The 19,723-nt window shown below is 47.1% G+C and overlaps 1 protein-coding gene across 1 annotated transcript in view; it reads left to right on the top strand.

Moving 5' to 3' along the window:
* Nucleotides 1-204: 204 nt before the first annotated feature.
* LOC308512555 (erythroid transcription factor-like) overlaps nucleotides 205-19,723 on the top strand; it is a gene marked incomplete at both ends in the record, with an annotated part of 39,707 nt that continues 20,188 nt past the window's right edge. The window contains 2 exon segments of the mRNA XM_081115491.1: nucleotides 205-1,064; nucleotides 1,347-1,447. Of these exon segments, the coding sequence (XP_080971617.1) occupies nucleotides 205-1,064; nucleotides 1,347-1,447 (961 nt within the window).

The following is a 19,723-nucleotide window of genomic DNA, read 5'->3' on the forward strand; positions in this document are numbered from 1 at the left end:
AAGAGACTGGCTCACAAGCACTGCGTCTGAAAGCAGAGCCTGGCCTTCCAGCGTGGCGGCTGCGAGGACCTGCTGCGGGTCCAGCGCTACCAGGGGCAGCAGATGGTGGCGGCGCTGTTGCAGGGCGGCTGGATGCTGGGCCTGGCACAGATGCAGATGGAGATGCCTGCTGGAGCCGGGCTGAAGGGCCTGGCTCTGATGTAGATGCCCGCTGGCAGCGGCTGGGTGCCTGGCCTGGCACAGATGCAGGCTGGCGGCGGCTGGATGCTGGGCCTGGCACAGATGCAGATGGAGATGCCTGCTGGAGCTGGGCTGCAGGGCCTGGCTCTGATACCGATGCCTGTTGGCGGCGGCTGGGTGCCTGGCCTGGCACAGATGCCGATGCCCGCTGGAGACTGGCTGCAGGGCCTGGCACAGATGCCGATGCCCGCTGGAGACTGGCTGCAGGGCCTGGCACAGATGCCGATGCCCGCTGGCGGCTGTGTGGTGCAGGGCCTGGCACAGATGCCGATGCCGGCTGGTGGCTGTGGGGTGCAGGGCCTGCCGCAGTTGCAGACGGAGAAGCATGCCGCCTGCGGAGGGGTGCAGGGCCTGGTGCAGCTGCGCGGCCCCGGGCAGCAGGGCCTGGTGCAGCTGCGCGGCCCCGGGCAGCAGGGCCTGGTGCAGCTGCGCGGCCCTGGGAAGCAGTGCCTCGCAGGGTGGGGCGGCCTCGCAGGGCAGGGCCTGAGGCCGCTGGCAGGGCCTGGCTTCGCAGGACAGGGCCTGGCTGAGAAGCGGGACTGCCCGGAGAGGCGCGAGGGGCTCCGCGGCTGCTGCGGCGGCTGGGCGGATCCCTTGGAGGGGAGGGCGCCGAAGGCACGGACCTCGGAGGCGCGGGAGCCCCTGCAAAGAGACAGCGCCCTGGAAGCTTCCGGGGCTGGGCCGCCGCCCTCGGCTGCCACCCTTCTGCCCGCGGCCCGGAGCTGGGCCCGGGGTGCGGCCCGGACGCCCGCAGGCCTGGCCGGCGCCCCTCAGGGCCTGCCCCGTGGCGGCCGCGCTGCCCGCGGTTCGGTCTGCAGACCCAGGTGAGCCTCGGCCCGCACACAGCTCGGTTCTGAGTGGGGACTCGGGGCCCTGGCGCTCGGGACGCCGGCTTTCTGCCCACAGGCCTGGAGGGCAGCCCCGGCGCCCCCGGCTATGGAGGTGACGCCTCTGACCCCCGGGCACAGGAGGGGGCACCTGTGGTGCCGCCGCGCCGGGCGCCCCCCTCCCCCACGGAGGCCGGTCTCTCCAGACCAAGGACCCCGAGGCGCCGGGATTCCCCTGGTCTCCAGGGACCGGTCTCCTTCTGTCACTTTGTTCTTCAGCCCTGAGGGCACCTTACCTTCCTCTTCCTTCTGCTCCTTCTCCAAGCACGACTGGGTGGCCATGGCGACAAGTCCTCCGTCAGACAACGAGTTGTCGCTCCGTCAGGGCCCGAGTCCTCCTGTCAGAGACCGAGTCCCCTGAGAGCCCGAGTACTTATTCTCCGAGAGCCGACACTCCCTGCCGAGAGCTGGAGCTGGAGGTGGGCGTGTCCTGGGGAGTCCCTTCTGATTGGTCAGTCGCAGCCACGTGACCATCCACTTCTCAGAGAGCGGCAACCACCGCTAGGGGCAACTGCTGCTGGTGCCAAATTCAAACTCAAGGTGCTTCCCCGCCAGCCCCCGCCCCCCCCCACCCGCCAGCCAGCGGCCCCTCCCCCTCCCGCCTCCCCCTCCGCCCTGCTCCCCGCTCAGGACCGTGAATGCCCCGCCATCCCTGATCCCTAGTGGGTGTGTTTGGGGGTGGGGGCCGGGCGGAGAGGTGGCCACGTAAACAATTGGAGTCACCCCAAGTCAGCTTACCTTCTCGGCACCACCCTGGTGGCTCAACCTGGGGGGGGACGTGGGGGGTGGGGGAGGGCGGCTGGAGAGAAACACCACCCTGGCCGACAGCAGACCCCCCGCCAGCTGTGCCCCTGCAGCCTGGTCCGCACACCCGGTCCTGCCGACCCACAGGGCCGGTCCCAGCCCTCCCTGGCCTCGGGGTGACCCCACCCGGGGTCTGGGGGGACAAGAGCGCTGGGGCCCACGCTGCCTTGGCTGCGGAGGTCCCGCACCGCTGCCGGCACCGGGCCGGGCGGGGTGGGGTCCGCGGGGCTTTCCAGGGAGATGCCTCCCCTGCCTTCGGTCACATTGCCCGCCATTCCGGGCGATGCCGTCCTGCAATGGGCATCGTCATTGTCCGGGCTGCGTAGTAATCCGCTGATGAACGCTCCGCCGCGGATCGGCCTCCTCTCTTATTCCTGTTCACGGAAACATGCCGCCATGACGCTGTCCATGTCATAGGCTTCACGTTCAGTGTAGGCAGCCGACTTTAATCATTAGTCCCAGAGGCCGCCTGTTCAGCGCCCCAAGCAGAAGAGCAAGTGTAAGAGAGCCGGCACCTCAATTCTCACCCGCCCCTAAGCAAGACCTGGGACGCTACCTACATGCCGGTAGAAGAGCCATTCACACACATCTCAGCCTCTTTTATTTTGTGGCAGGGCGGACTTCTCCGTAGATGCTGTCTGGGCACCTGCTTCTGGAGTCCAGAAAAACACCCTTGCCGTATCAGTCAATAAATTCCCACGAGGCCATTTTTAAGTAGAAAACACTCCGGTTACAGAAGAAGCTTACATTTGCCAACCTCCAATATTCACATCGCTTCCACTTTTCACTCTTCTAACACATCACTGTGAGGCACACCCTTCTTAATAAAAATGGTTCATGTCCTCAATCGTGTCCTTGTTATGAATAAATTCCCAGAAAAGGAAATTCTTGATACAGGCCATGCACTCTTGAAATCCTTTCATCAGAATAGTAGCAAGATGTTCTCCCGGAAGTCACTGTCCAAGCCATTGCTCCCGAATGCAATGGCATGCTGACCGGACCGGAGGAGCAACGGGAGTGAAACACAGTGCAAGATGGACTGGGATGGTACTGGGAGCGTTGAATAATAAGCAATGGGAATGGATTTGGAATGAAATGCAGAAAGCGAGCTCATACGGACTCTGCCTGCAGTGGACACAGGCATGAAAGAGGAAAATGGAATCCAGACTTGAACCGGATGTGGAATGGAAAATTGAGTGGGATGGAAATGGAATGGAATAATGGGATTGAAAGGCGAGTGCAAAGAAATATCCACTGGCAGGTGGAATAAAAATGTACGTGCTGTTATGAGAAAGGGAATGGAATGTACAGTGAAGTAAAATAGTAAAGAAAATAAGAGAAAATCAAAATTAAGTAGGAAGGAATCAGAAGGATCAGAATATGTAATGTCATGTGATTTGCTGTCCTTCACTTTTAAAATTTTGAAAATACCCGAATTTCCAGCAGGATCCTGAATGTCTTTAGAATAAACTTATGCAAATTTTATAGGATATTTTTGAATAATGTTTAATGTTGTTGGAAAATGACTATGTTTGCAAGCAAAAACTTACTTACTGAGTATACGGGTGTGTATTTACACCCATCCATCTTTATATACACCTAGCATTCTATGAGTATTGGAATTTCATACACGGTATAGCAAGGATGTTCAGCCAGGGGCATTTTGCCCTCCAGGGGACACTTGGCAATGTCTGCAGACATTTTTCTTTGTCGCAACTGGGGAAAGGGAAGGCACTACTGGTATCGGGTAGATCAAAGCTAGGAATGCTGCCTAAACTCCCTGAATGCGCAAGGCAGCCTCTCACAACAAGAAGTTATCTGGTCCAAAAATGCCAGTAGTGTCCAGGTTGGCAAACCCTGGGGCAGGGCATTGAGACGATTTGGAAAAGTTTAAAACAGAATTTAAATCACAGGCAATCCTGCCAGTGATCAATAGCTATTGTTGACAGTTCGATATGTCTATGTGTTCACTTTCCTATGACTACTTGGTACAATCACCAGAAGGCTATGTGTGAATTAAATTACTTCATTTTGAGAGTTCATTCTTCCTCCGCAATCAGCAAATGGTTTTCACATATTAAACTTATTAGTCTTAAGAGATGATATACCTCAAGAATTGTAAAGTCAGCTCATTTTCATGGACGGATGTTCCAGCAATATCAACCCATCATCATCTTTCCCCCTGATTTTCACCCTTCGGATCAACGGTTTCATTTCCAAATTAAAATAGAGGAAAGCCGTGGCCCGTGATGCAGTGGATTTGATTATACAGGGCAGTGTGGTTGACTAGCCAGGTCAGAGTCATCTCATTCCCTTTCCAGTGACTGGTGTAGGGATGGGCATTCCCCAGTTGCAGTCGATGAGATGTTGATGCATAGCTGCTTGGAGTCTTTAGGCCAAGGTCTCTCGGCTCTTAAAGAAACAAAAGAGACACCAACAGATTGTGTACATTAAAAATCTAAAAAATTAATATATGTCGAATGTTATGATTAATAAATGAGTTAGCATGATTGATGTGTATATGGTTGATACTACAAAATTTGATTGGCTGCCTGTACGCTAGCATTGCAATTGTAAAAAGAAAAAATTTAAATGCCATTTCTCATGGCATCAGAAAACAGCAAACACCTAGGAACGAATCTAACAAAGGAGTGCCAAGAGCTCTTGCACACAAAAACACAACCTTTCTGGGAGACATTAAAGAAGACCTACATAAATCAGAGATATATGTCGTGTTCGTGTAGTAGAAGACAATAATACATAAGTGAGTTGAAGAGAGAATTCTTGTGGAAATGACCTATGGATTCAATGCAACACCAACCAAGTTCCCAGCAGTTGATTGATTGATTGCTTGATTGATTGATCGATTGATTTTTGAAACTGGAAATTGGCAAACTGCTTCTAAATAATATATGCATAATGAAGACCCAGTAACAGACAAGTCCACCTAAAGCAGGACTTTTGCAGCCAGATAGCAAGGCAAACTATGAGGCTATCGTAATGAAGGTAGTGCCCGATGAGCACAAGAACAGACAAGCAGACCAATGGAACAGAGAAGGGTCCGTGAACCCACTCACACAAGTCCAGTCACCTCAATTCTAACAATTGTGCCACTGCTGCACTCCGGGCCGTGTTTTGTTTTTGTTTGTTTTGTTTTGTTTTCTTAAATATATTTTATTGATATTTTACAGAGAGGAAGGGAGAGGGATAGAGAGCTAGAAACATAGATGAGAGAGAAACATCGATCAGCTGCCTCCTACACACCTCCCACTGGGGATGTGCCCGCAACCAAGGTACATGTCCCTGACCAGAATCGAACCCGGGACCCTTCAGTCCGCAGGCCGACGCTCTATGTATTGAGCCAAACCGGTCAGGGCCCGGGTCGTGTTTTAAATGAGACGAGCTGGGCCAATTGGGTCAACTTTTGATCCCTAATTTGTGCTGAAAACGAAACATAATCCCAGAAGTTGAAGCTTATACAAAATGACGAATGAACATAACTTCATGACCTTAGCATAAGCAATGATATTGGAAACAGGACACAGAACACCCCAAATGAGAGAGGAAAACACCTTTGTTTGGACTTTATGAGAATAAGGACTTCCAATCCTCCAAAGACACATGTGGAGAGGGAAGAGATAAACCTCAGAATGGGAAAAAGCTATCTGCAACACGTATATCCCACAAATGTCTTCTACCCAGAACAGGAACCTCAGCCACAAATAGGACATCCAAGTAAGTGACCAGTGAGCAAATAAAAAGCTGCCCAACCTCAGTCACCAGGGATATGCATGGTAAAACCGAAATGAGACATCACGAGACAGCCACCAGAATAGCCAAGACAACTAACAATAAGAAGGGTTGGCCAGGTAAGGGAGGAACCCTTCAACAGTGGCGGGGTGTAAATTGGTACCAGCACTTTGGAAAAGTGTTTGGCACTATCCGCTAAACTGAACATGTGCATTCTCGATAACCCAGCAGTGCTACCCGCAGTGTCTATTCCTGCATAAGAAGCTACCAAAAACTCCGGGACTTCAAACAATGCCTACTTATTAGCTCACAGTTCCGCAGGCCAGAAGTATGTGCGTGACAGGGCTTTGTTTGTTCTCTGCAGAATGTCTCACTGGGTGAAATCAGGCTGTGTTTCTTTGTGGAGACTCTGAGGAGGAATGCACTTCCAAGTTCCCTTGGGCAACCGGGCAAATTCAGTTCCACTCTCAGCTCCTAGAGGCCTCCCGCAGTTTGCTGCCACACGAACTCCTCCATAGGCCGTCTCCCGCTTGAGTGTCTCAGCAGGGGCATAGGCCATTTTAGGGGCTCGTGGGATTAGGCCCACGCAGGTTGGAAGATCCACTGACTTGGAACCTTAACACACCTGCAAAATCTCCTTTTCTTTCTTTTCACATTTCAGAGAGGAAGGGAGAGGGAGAGAGAGCTAGAAACATCAAGGATGAGAGAGAATCACTGATCGGCTGCCTCCTGTCTGCCCCACACCGGGGATCGAGCCCACAACCCGGTTATGTGCCCTGACCAGGAATTGAACTGTGACACCCTGGTTCATAGGTCGACACTCAACCACTGAGCCACACCAGCTGGGCTGCAAAATCTCTCCTCCAGACGATAGAACGTAATCCCAGAAATGATGTGTCATCATACTCACGGTCTCCTCTCACAGTCAACCGGAGGGGATTAACAAGGTCAAGGGTCATCAGGGGTGATCTTAGAATTCTGCCTAGCACAGTCACCCCTCTCACCCCCAGGGATCCAGGCTGCCCCACATCCAGTGCTCATTCGCTCCATTCCACAGTCTGGAAAATGTCATGGCATTATGGCATCAGCTCAGTTCCAGAAGCTCATCGATATTACTTTAGCTCATAGGCCCCAAATCTCACCACCTTGATCATCTAAATCAGGCATGGGTGAGATTCCTGAGTATAACCCACACAACCCAACTGCTGGCCCACAGACCCTCTCCAACCGGGGCCCGGTGACACTAAAGTGACAAGCTATTCTCTCTCACACACGATGGTGGGTCAGGCATAGGACAACAGCTATAGACCTTCTGGTTCAGTATGGGAGGGAAGGGAAGGCAGAAGGGAGTTAGAGTCCCAAGGCGCTTTGGGAATGCAGCCGAGAAGACACCAGCCAGAGTTCTTTGAGAAAATGTCAAAGCCTGGAAAAACCTTCCCCAGCGCTCCATTCTGACCTCCAGGCCCTTGCTTCCCCCCTCTGAGCCATCCTTTCTGTTTCGTGAAAGGTAGCAGGTGTCTGCTGCTGGGATCAGCCCGCCCTTGCCTCTTCCATTTTGCACCATCACTTTCCCTCTTAGTCCAAGCTCACAGTGTTCCTGCAGAGTCATGTTTCTCAAGAACCTTGTGAGACCTGTGTGGGTGTCACTGCATTCCCTCTATTACACAAAAGCACCGCCCATACATTTGTTCCAGGCAATCCCTCCTTCGGGGGTCCTGCTTGGATGGCTGAGGGACAGCTACCTTGAGATTCCCAGAGGCCCTCCAGTATAGTTAAGGAAATCTGTGAGGCCCACGTTCAGTCTCTTGAAAGGGCTTTTTCTGGGACTGAATCCTCTGAACTTTTGGGGTTTTTGAACTTTTAGCTAACAAAAGTTTGTACACCCGCACCCCGGGCTTTTTCCCTCTGCCACACTTTCAGAAGCACGCTCTTAATTTTAGATTTTTATCTCTTTCGGTCACCTGGCTACTTTGAGAGTTTTCCAAATCATCCAATCCCGGTTCCTTTTGTTTTGACACTTTCCTCCCAATTTATCTTTCTCTTCTCACATTTTACTATAAGCAGCAAGAAGAAACCGGGCCACACCCTTAAGGCTTTGCTTGGCAATCTCCTCAGATATATATTCACGTGAGTTTGTTTGTTTATTTATTTTTTAGTTCAACACTCCACCTGACTGCAGAGTGCAATTCTGAGAAGCGTTCTGCCACTCGAGAAACCCCAGGCTCTTCCTAGATTTTGTAGTTACACGTTCTTCGTCGGAGGGAGCCCCACGGTCAGGAACCTCCAAGTCCTGATTGTGGCTAGAAGACTGTTAGCAGTCCTTTTGGCTTTCCCTAGGGCAAATTTTCCCCTGGCTTCAGAGCGCCCACCAGCAGAGCTTCCCGACTCCAGATGTGTCCCAACACTGCCCAAAGCAATCTAGGTTCATTGTATTGTGCTCCCCACACTGGGCCACCTGTGCCCATCGGCCTCGGCCACGTGTCCCAAGTGTCTTTTACACTTCCTTCTGTGCACATGACTGGAGACAACAATCTCGGTAACACTTCTGCCATGACCTAGCGGGCATCCCCTTCTTCCAGGTCGCAAGAACACGCTCCTCGCTTCCTGCTGAGGCCCCGCCAGCCATGTCCACGAAGTGGACCAATCGGACCCGTGCAGCGCCCCTGTCGTGCTCGGCCCAGTCCTTTACCTCATGACAGAAGAGCCTTGAAGGAGCTCTCAGTAGCATTCCATTGCCAGGGTTTGAGTAGGAGAGGAGTGCGGAGGGCAAAAGGGGGAGGGAAGGAGATAGAGACCAAGATCGAGATGAGACAGAGATGGAGATACGGATAGGGGAGAGAGAAGTAGGCTGGATACTTGTTACTCTTCTGGCAACATCAGCACTTCTGATTTGGAAAACACTGCATGCAAAGCCTCCTTTCTTTCTGGGTGAGAACTGTACTTTTTCATAAAGAACTGCATAATAGTGAGGATTGTCAGGCAGTGGATGTGAAACACTTAGCACAGTAGTCTCTGGGAAATCTCAGGTGCTGAAAATCAGAGAGCCCTGGTTTGAATCTTAATGCCTTCCTTTTGAGCTGTGTATTTCTGGGTAAGTTCAGTAGCCCCTGAGTCTGAGGGGCTTTTTATTGACATGTAATTGACCTGTAATAACAGTAACTACCACCTAGTATTGTTCTGAGGATTAACATGGATGTTGGCATACAGTTTGCCCTTAAAAATGCAGCCCTTCACAATGAGTTTCCTGAGGCCAGCCAGACCACTTCCTGGTCAGATCCATATCTAATCTGTTCTCAGGATTGTCCCATCTCTGTGGATCAGGCAACACTGAATTATCCCCACTTCCATTTTCTGACCACAAAACTGTAGATTAATAATAATACCTAAGATATATTGGCAGACCTGAGCTAATCCCTGGTGGTCACACAAGGTCCAAGACGAATGCCACCTGCTTCTGCCATGTACATCAGTGACTTCTGTTCTTTCTGGTAACCCTGGGAGTTGGTGTTATTTCCTCCCATTTATGCATGATGTAAAAAGCTCAGAGGAGCTTAAGGTCCTGTCCACGGTCCCCAACCAATAAGTGTTGATCAAAGGCGTATTTTGGATCTAGACCTCCGTACCGTCACCTTATTCCAAACTGCCGTCAGTTTACCAGTGAAGGGGGTACTATGCACTTTCTTCCCAACTGGGCTATAGGGTCATTAAATGCAGAAAACCCGAGTTAGCATTCCCTTGTGCTGTGGTTCCTAATGTAATGTTAAGGTAGGTATGCACGAAATGCCCGTTGACTAGTTTATGAGAGCTCAGTTCATATTTTAAAATTTAACATAATTGGACAAGACTGAATCTGTAACGATATCACAGTCATATTTCTGAATCTTCCGCACCCACAGGGCTGCCTGGACCTATTCAGTGATTACTAAATCGCTGTTGCATGAGTACTGTGATCCGTCTTGGAACACAAGGTCCATCTGAAACGAAGCTCCTTTCTGAATTCTGAGTGGCGTGTAAGTGGCCAAGAGCAGCTGCAGGGACCCCCAGAGTCTGGTAGAGCCAGTACGAGCAGGACTGCGGGCTTCCTGATGACGGCCGGCCTGGGGTCGGGTTCTGCTTCTCCCACCTGCCGGGGTGTGACACCGGGATTGCTTTGGAATGACTCTTAGCCTGTTACCTCCTCAGCATTGTTGTAGGATACTCACAAAAACTCTCATTCATTCATCAGGGAAGTATTTATTGATGTCCTCTATGCGCCAGGCACTGTCATGGGTGCTGGGAAGAGAAAGAGGAACAAGCACACTTTGTGGGCCTCTGGGAGGTCACAATGGTCAGACAGGCACGTTGCAGCAGCAGGGGGTCAGGGCTCTGACAGGGATAGTGCAGATGTAGCAAGAGAAACTGTTGCCGCGCCCGGTCTTCCAATCTTTCTGGTAAACCCATACACCTCCAAAAGGCCCCCAGTCGCCTGTGTGTAAAATTTAACGTGGCGGAGAGAGTGAGGAAGTATTTCTGGCTCAGCTCTAGCCAGTGTAGCTGAAAACCTCGAGTGACAGAAGAGTCACAATGGAGCAAAATATCTTTCCACTGTGGCCGTCCCCACCAACGCCGGCCTGGGGGCAGTTTCTACAGCCTTCCGGAGTGCAAGAGAGGAGCGCCAAGACATGCCAGAAAGATCTCCAAGATAAGCACCGTGGCCTCGGAGCAGAAGCTGAAACCTGGTTCAGGAAAATGGCACAGGGGTTTGGACGGAGAGCCACTCTGGGCTGGACGTGGTTTGGTCGGGAGTTGTCAGGGCCCAGAGTGGACCCGGACAAGGCCCCTGCCTTCAGGGAGCTGCAGAGTTTAGTAAGGAGGACACACAAACAGATCGTCTCAATGAGCCCGTTTGTTTCTTTCCCAGCCACTCTGCGAGGTAGCCATCTCCTGTACCTGCCCCCTGCTTCTACAGAGGAGGGACGGCTGAGAGGTGTTCAGTAGTGTGGGCAGTGAGCGATGGAGCCGGTCTCACATCCAGGCCTGTCTCCAAAGCCAGACCTTTATCCCCTCGCTCTACAACACTGCACTTACATTCCAGTTTCCTGAGACGTACCTGTCCTTCCAGGTGAGACGTGCCTTACGCTTCCCATGGGGCCCCCACGAGGAAAATCCAGGCTGCCTTCAGGGAAGAGGAGCCCTGCAGTGTTTGGTCATATTTCAAAATTGCTGCTCTGAACACCACCGGCTTTGGGGTCAACTAGGGCAGGTTAGAGTGAGTCAGGAAGGAGGAGGCCGTGTGAAGAGCGATAGCCGCGCCAGGGCCAGTGAACGCTTCAGCTCTGAATGAAAACTGGTGGCGTTGCAGCAGGGGGAGCCTGGGCTAACGCAAGCTGCAGGGAGCACTGGGCTCAGACTGACCCAGCGATGAAAACGGATCACCGTTTAGCTCCATGTCTCACCCAAGGGAAGCCATTCTGCAGCCTGATTACACCTGCCCACGCCTCAGCCTGGAGTTTAGAGGCCGTACTCCAGGTTTCCATGCCTGTTTTTCTTACTCCTGTCAGAGCCCTTGTCACAGTGCTTGGTAATGGCATTTCTGTATACGTGTCGGTCCCCCCACCACCCCAGTGGGTTCCTGTCTGTGAGCAGAAAGCCCCGTGGGGGACCCACACGTGTCCATTGTGCACTTACTGTGTGATCGGTCGGTCTCTCAGTAAAGGACAGCTGTGATCCCACCACTGCACTCAGACTCCTTTCACTCAGAAGGAGATTTGTGATTTTCATCCCCTCTCCGCATTTTGAACCGGGCTGACCTTCCACTCCTGACTCACTTGCTGGGTCTTGGCCAATTTGTCACTATCCTATCCCCTGATCTCGCCTCAGGGTGAGAGCGCTGTGCATGACTCATGGAAACTTTCCCAAATTCCTTCTTGGGGGGAGGAATGGTTGTATTCACACAAGCCCGCCAATTGTGTTGTTGTATTTCGGAGTTTAAACTCACAGACATTGTTTTGACAGAATTAAGTCCTGGCGGAAGAGGATTTCTGAACCCAATGATTAGTGAAGCTGTCAACATAAGTAAAAATGTTTACACCCAGGACGAGGTGCCTCTCGTTTCCTCCTACTGCTTGGCCACTCATTTTCAGTCTATTCGGCTTAATCCTGTGCTTCTCTTTTTAAAATTAAACCTATCAAAGTAACATTGGTGTGCAAGATTATCGTTGAACATCTAGTCTCCTTTCATTACCATATATCGGACCCCCGTTACCCACTTGGCACTCCCCACCTTTCCCTGTTGCGACCACCATTCTACTGCCTGCATCATTAGTTTCTTTTCGTTTGTCTTATTACTTCATTTGTTACTTTTTGCTTTAAATCCCACAAATGAGTGAAATCATACATTTTTTTTGTTCTTTTCCTCCTGGCATTTCACTTGGCTTAATACTCTCAAGATCTACCCATGTTCTCACAAGTAGCAACAGTTCATGTTTTCATGGCTGACTAGTATTCCCCTGTAGTTATGCACGACATCTTCTTATCCAATCATCCATGGATGGACACAGGTTGTTTCTATGTTGTGGCCACTGTGAATAATAGTGCTATGAACATAAGGATATAGCCAGAAGAAGAATTGGCAGTTCGTATGGTAGTTCTATCCTTATGTTTTTGAGGAACCTGCATACCGATTTTCATAGTGGCTGCACTAATTTACGTTCCCACCGACAGTGTATGAAGTTCCCTTTTCTCCACATTCTCTCAGACACTTGGTATTTCTTATAGTAGCCATTCTAACAGGTGGTATCTCATTATGGTTTCGATTTGCATTTTCCTAACAACTAGTGATGCTGAACACCTTTTCCCTATCAGAATCACAATGGCATTTTTCACAGAAATAGAACAGAAAAGTCCTAAAATTTGTACGGAACCACACAAGATCCCAAATCAGCAGGGCAATCTTGAGGGCAAAAAAAGAAGAAAACTAGAGGTTTCACACTCCCCAACTTCAAACTATACTACAAATATACAGAAATCAAAATAGTATGATATTGGTAGAATAACAGAGACACACACACACACACACACCCCAATGGGGCAGGATGGAGAACCCAGAAATAAACCTACACAGACACCGGCAACTAATTTTCCACAACGGATTGAAGAAGATACAATGGAGAAAGGAAAGCCTCTTCAATAAGTGGTGCTGGGGAAGCTGGAAAGCCACAAGCAAAAGAATGAAACTAGACGGCTCTCTGACACCATACACCAAAATGAACTCAAATGGATTAAAGACTTGAGTGTAGGACCTGAAACAAAAAAATGCATAGAAGAAAACACAGGCAGGAAATATATACACCTTGGTCTCAGAGGGGGTTTTTGTGACCTTGACCCCAAAGGCAAGGAAAACAAAAGCAAAAATAAATGAATGGGAGTCTATAAAATGCTGTACAGCAAAAGAAACATCTACAATACAAAAGGCAACCAACAGAAAATGGGACTCATGTCAAAGAACCCATACAACTCAGCAACAGAGAAACACACCAAGCAATCCGATTAAAAACACGGTCAGAGGACCTGCATAGACACTTTTCCAAGGAAGACATACAGATGGCCAATAGACATATAAATCCTAGTGGAGTAGAAACCTCCAGTGGATATTGGAGGAAACTGTACAGCCTGAATAGGTTTCCTGGGAAGCCAGTATTTTGGCTGGCTCCTTTTCAGCATGTCTGGAATAATTTTCTGAAGTAGGCAGAGAATTGATGTCTCTCTTCAAAGGGTCCAATAGATTAGCCATTGACATCAAGAGATATTGCAGTTAGGATGCTATCCTTTGCTATAAGAGTTCAAGGCATCAAATCTGGACAGAACTTCATCCACTGAGTAGGGGGAAAGGCTGTGCTCACCAGTATGTGTCTTTTGAAGACCCCCACCCTCACCCCTTCCCAAATAATCTCACCCTTTTCAAAATTCTCCTGCCCAAAATCTCTTTCCAATTACATTTTTCCGAGTTTGAATAGGATCTTGGTCCATTTGGGATATTAGTGATGAGCTTCCATCATCTTCCAAACACTAGAGATTCAATTCCTTTATTTGTGCCCTTTCAAATAATCTGTGTTAGATGGTGAGGAAATTACAGAGACATAATTTTTGTGGGTTTTTTGAAAATATATTTTGTATTGATTTTGGAAAGGAATGGAGATAGAAACATCAATGATGAGAGAGAATCATCAATTTGCTGCCTCCTGCCTGCCCCACACTGGGGATGGAGCCCACAACCCGAGCATGTGCCCTGACCGGGAGTCAAACCTTAACCTCCTGGCTCATAGGTCGATGCTCAACCACTGAGCCACACAAACTGGGCTGTATTGGTTTTTGAGATCCATGTGAGATGGATTTTTCCCAAGCTTGCCTTTCCAGGCACCGGGTTAGATAGAGTCTGCGATGCTAAAATGAGCAAGCAGATAGGGTTCATGATTTCTGCTAAAAGAGACAGAAAACAAAAAGTTACTATAGCAAAGTGCATAAATGCTCTCTGAGACTCAAAACATTTGAGATACTTTGACACCATATATGATGGAAATCCATCATAATTTAGCATTGCTTCCTGGGACCTGAAGAGACAGTAACAGGTAGACAGAAAGGTGTGGGGATGGCAAGTTTTCCAGTAGCGGGAACAACATATCCAAGGCTCTGGAAGTCAGAGAGAGGCTGGTTTGCACAAGGAAGATATTTCTCTCCTAGCTCTGAAATTTATTACACTGAACTTGTTTGCTTTCTTGGTATCCCTTCCTCCCCATGCACACACTATATCATAAGAACCCTGTTAGTGTTTGATTTTTTGCATCTCAAGAGGCCTAATCTGGGAATGGGATCTGGGGGGCTAGGGAACTGGTGTGGGGTAGGGACTTTAATATATACTTTTTATCTGTTGATTTTAATTATCTGAAAGTATTATAGAATCAGAACTAAAATAATCAAATATGCAATTAATTTACATGTTTGCAAATCTAAAACATAAAATGCACATATTAATGGGGAAACATAGCATTTGCAATGCCATCATTCCTTCAGTGATGGCCACAGTCAACCATTTTTGTGTGCTTTTGTGTCTCTATACTTTTCTCTGTGCATGTGCATGTACACACACACACACACACACACACACACGTCTCTATTTTTAAAAAAGCCCTTTCCCCCATTTGGCCTTAGAGCAGCGGTTCTCAACCTATGGGTCACGAACCCTTTGGCGGTCAAACGACCCTTTCATGGGCTCAGCTAAGACTATCCTGCATATCAGATATTTACATTACAATTCATAACAGTAGCAACATTACAGTTATGAAGAAGCAACAAAAATAATTTTATGGTTGGGTCACAACATGAGGAACTGTATTTAAAGGGCCAGAAGGTTGAGAACCACTGCCTTAGAGGATAAATATATTTTTATGTCAAACATTATATGCCTGCATCATTTTCCTTTTTTTTTTTTTTTTTGGTGCCCTTGACCAGAATCGAACCTGGGACCCTTCAGTCCGCAGGCTGACGCTCTAGCCACTGAGCCAAACCAGTTAGGGCTGCATCATTATTTTTAATGTCTCTATGATATTCAATTTCATGGGTATACCATAATTCATGTAATCACCAGCCACTTCAAAAAGCATTTCCGGTTGTTTTCTGGTTGTTATGGTTACAGCCCTCATTCCAAAGAGCAAGGTACAGAACAGTGTGTACAGTGTGCTACCACTTAGGTAAAAATGGACTAGGTACCTAATGATCAATATACTTAATTCACTTGGAGAGTTACTGAATTCTTTACCAAGAAAATGTTATAAACAGTTTTTTTAATCCATCAAATTTCAAATTAACAGTAATTTATTCCCACATTAGTATACTATCATAAAAATAACCCATAAAACCTGTTACACAGAGAAGCCTACCCCCTTAAACCCTTCCACCTTCCTCCATATCCTGTCCCTGCCTGCCACCCAAAGCATTTTTAAGAACAGGTCTTTTAAAAAATATGTTGTGTTTTTTTGTTTTTTGTTGTTGTTTTTTTTTATTTCAGAATGAAAGGAAGATAGAAACACTGATGAGAGAGAAACATCAATATAAATTGGTGCCTCCCACACATCCTCTACTGGGGATCAATCCTACAACCTGGGCATGTGCTCTGACTTGGATTTGAACCAGTGACCTCTTGGTGTATGGGGTCGACACTCAACCACTGAGCCACACCAGCTGGGCAAAACAGTTTTTTAAAAGACCTATCCTTTCCCTGTAACTCTATGCTCAGTGCCCTGTAACCTATGATTTTTCCTTCATGAATAACCTCTCACCACTGGTTACCACCTTAGCAGTGGCAGCCCTCTACTGTGCAGACACTGTCCGTTGCCAAGGGCCTAGTGTTTTGGAGATGCCATGAAGTAGTGACGTATTTTGTGGGAAGTAGAAATAATTTGGTCACCACACAAAGAAGCCTACCTTCCCTTTTTACCATGTCACCCACTGTATACCTTGCATTAGGGCCCTGGCCAGTTTGGCTCACTGGATAGAGCATCGGCCTGGGGACTGAAGGGTCCCGGGTTCGATTCCGATCAGGGGCATGTACCTTGGTTGCAGGCACATCCCCAGTGGGGCGGGGGGGCGGTGCAGGAGGCAGCTGATCGATGTTTCTAACTATCCCTCTCCCTTCCTCTCTGTAAAAAAATCAATAAAATATATTTTTTAAAAAAGAATGAATTTAGGACCTATTTTTCTCAATAAGCCCCTTCTTAGTAACCTGACAACCAAGGTCTTTTGTTTTCAGGAAGAACTTGCTATAATCAATCACCTCCATTTCCCAGAGAGCCTCCAAGGGCTGCAGCCACTCTAGCATGCCAAGAGGGCTCTTTGTCTCTGTGATTTTAAGCACGTCTCTCTCAGGATGTCCACTTATTTGAGGTTGTGGCCAAAGAATGTCAAAGGAGCACTTGAATCCGCAAGTGGCAATATCACATTGCGTGGATTTGATGCAGCGGTGTAAGGAAGGAGAGGGAAAGAGAATGGCTTAACAGGGGAAAGTGTTGTGTTCCTACCGTGTTTGTATTTCTGTATAAAAACATCTTTCTGTTTCTTCTTTTCACAAATGAGGAGGAATAGTGCACTGCAGTGGGCTACGAAGATCGTGGATACTAGGACCAGACTAATGCTTGGCTTCAAATCTCAGCACCACCATTTACAGACTGTGTAAATTGACTATGGTCCTTCACTTACTCTTGTGTGATATTTTAAATATGACAGTGCCTACATTAAAAGGTTACTATGAGGATCAATTCAGTGCATACTTGTGAAGTATTTAAAACAGTGCTGGGATATCGCAACTGTTTAATAAGGGTATTAATATGTCTGTGTATATCAGTTCAGAGGTAATTGGTTTTTTAAAAAATATATTTTTTATTGATTTCAGAGAGGAAGGGAGAGGGAAAGAGAGATAGAAACACCAATAATGAGAGAGAATTATTGATTAGCTGCCTCCTGCACGCCCCTTACTGGGGATCGAGCCCACAACCCGGGCATGTGGCCTTGACTTGAATCGAACCTGGGATGCTTCAGTCTGCAGGCAGATGCTCTATCCACTGAGCCAATTACCTATGGCTAGGGCCAGAAGTAATTGGTTTAAAATCAGTGTTCAGAGGGTCCAGATATCCCAGTTTGCTTAGCACAGTACCCTCTAGAATGGACACAAACATTGCTAGTGTTGAATTTATATGAGATTATTTCACTGTAATATGTGTGCACACACGTGTGTGTGTGTGTGTGTGTGTGTGTGTGTGTGTATGTGTCTGTGTCCATCCAGGCTGCCTGGAATGAATCAATAGACATTGTGACATTTCAAAAATTATTTCTGAGTTTCCTGCCTGCACCTGTCCTGGAGCTATACATTTTTGTCAATAAAATTTCCATGCTCCAGCATAATATTTATTTAAAAAGTAGTGCAACACTGGATTCCAAGCTTGATGAAGAGGAATCAATAATGGGAAACAGATTTATATTGTTTTTTTAAAGTATATTTTATGCTTACTCCCTAATTTCCATTTGTATGTTGCCTTTGGATATAAGAAATTATTTTTGTTTAAATAGCAAGTTTTCATGAATCTAGCTGTAGCAATGTTCCAGTGAAAGAGGTTATGATTTTATTTTTAATTTTTTTCTCCTTAATCGAGTTTTAGAGGAAGGGAGAGGGAGAGAGAGAAAGATCAATGACTGGGAATCAAGCTGGCAACCCTTCAGTGCACAGGATGATGCCCAGCCAACTGAGCCACACTGGCCAGGGCAAGAAATTAAGATTAAGATTGTAAATTGCAATTTATCAAAATGTAATAATAAATAGTACTATTCTCAAAGAGACTATTGTGGAGAGCAGGGGTGGGAAAGATGTTACAATGTTTAAAGTATTGCTTTTTTTAAAATTTTAGCTCAAGGACTTAGATATTGGGAAAGAAGTTAGGATGTTCCCAAAGAGGAAAGAAAAACAGGAATTGGGGAGCGGGGAGCCATGTGCTCTAGACTCATGTAAGGGGATCTTTTTTTCAAATTAGCTTTTAGTATCGGGAAAGTTATAAGCTGCCTGCAAGTTAAGAGGCAGATAATAGAATAGTCAGACAAATTAAAAAATATATTTTTAATTATTTGAAAATGAAAAATGTTTTTGTTATGCTGCTAATTCTTTTTGTCATGCAGTTAAGAATTGAGTACAAAGGACCATGTTTCATTTCACAGAATGTAGGTAAATACTGAGTTTGGATGATAACAGCAATTCAGTTGTTAGAATTGCTGAGATATCGATGTCTGTACTCCTAAGATAGTCATCCACATCTAATACAATTTTTACTGAAAAAATACAGGTACTTCATAGGGCGTAGCATCCTAGTAAAGTATTCTTGATCAAAACTAAAATGATCTTCTCTGAAACCAACAAGATTTCATTCTAGCTTTCTAAATTTCCATTGGTTAAGGTGGAGCATGCGACCTGAACAACAAAAGTAAAAGACACTACAAGAAGAATGGATACCTGACAAGGTTCAACAGACATGTGAAATCAAGCTTCTTCTGTTCTACCTTTCAAATTGGGCCCATTCTGAGAGAGAGAGGGAGGGAGGGAGGGAGACAGAGAGAGACAGAGACCCAGGAACAGCAGTTACCTGGGAAGAAGAGGTGATGTCCTAACTGAAAGTCCTGTGCCACTCACACCTAGGGAGAATTTTCATCCACAGAGTTCCCCTGTGCTGGCATAGGTGATTAAAACTCCAAGAGAAATTCTTTCTGGACAGAGGATTGGTTCAAGGGGCCCTTGGAAGCCAGAGAATTTGGAAAGGGCAATCTTGGAGAGAAGAGTACATGCAAGGGAATATCCTAATTCTATGAATGAATCTGTATAACACATTTCAAACCAATTTGTAAGTTGCACACACACATGGCAGACCCAAAGGAGCATGGTAAGATACTTTGAACTTCATAAACCACTAGTCAAGTCTCAGACTAAATCCTGAGAGGTGCATGTGTGAGGTAGTCAAACCATATAGCAGTTTCTTTGCAAAGGAAACTGAAAATGGAAAATCATCTAAAGAAGGTGAGATATAATTTTTAGTTTAATCCTAATGAGGTTGATGTCTAGCTAAACCAACCAACCAAATAAAAAAAGTATTTTCTAGGGGATAACATCATAATATTTGAAATACAGTACAATTGCACGCAGGAATAGAATCCAAAATAATGTTATATATCAAGAACCAAGAAAATTTTTGGGGAAAAGGTGACCCAGATAATAGAATAGCCAGACAAAGATTTTAAGGAAGCCATCATAACCGTGCTTCTTTGGAGTAAAGGTGGCATGAAGGTAAATGCTGTTGAAATGAAAGAAAAGATAGACATTCTAAGCAGAGAAATACAAACTATTTTTGTAAAGTAAAGTGTAAATTTTATAAATCAAAATTACAATATTAGACATTAAAAATGTACTAATGGGATCAACAGAAGAATGAAAATGATAAAGACAGATTCAGTAACTTGAAATTAGAATAATAGTA

The sequence above is a fragment of the Myotis nattereri genome, assembly GCF_964212035.1.
Source record: "Myotis nattereri genome assembly, contig: HAP1_SCAFFOLD_133, whole genome shotgun sequence".
Taxonomy (NCBI): Eukaryota; Metazoa; Chordata; class Mammalia; order Chiroptera; family Vespertilionidae; genus Myotis; species Myotis nattereri.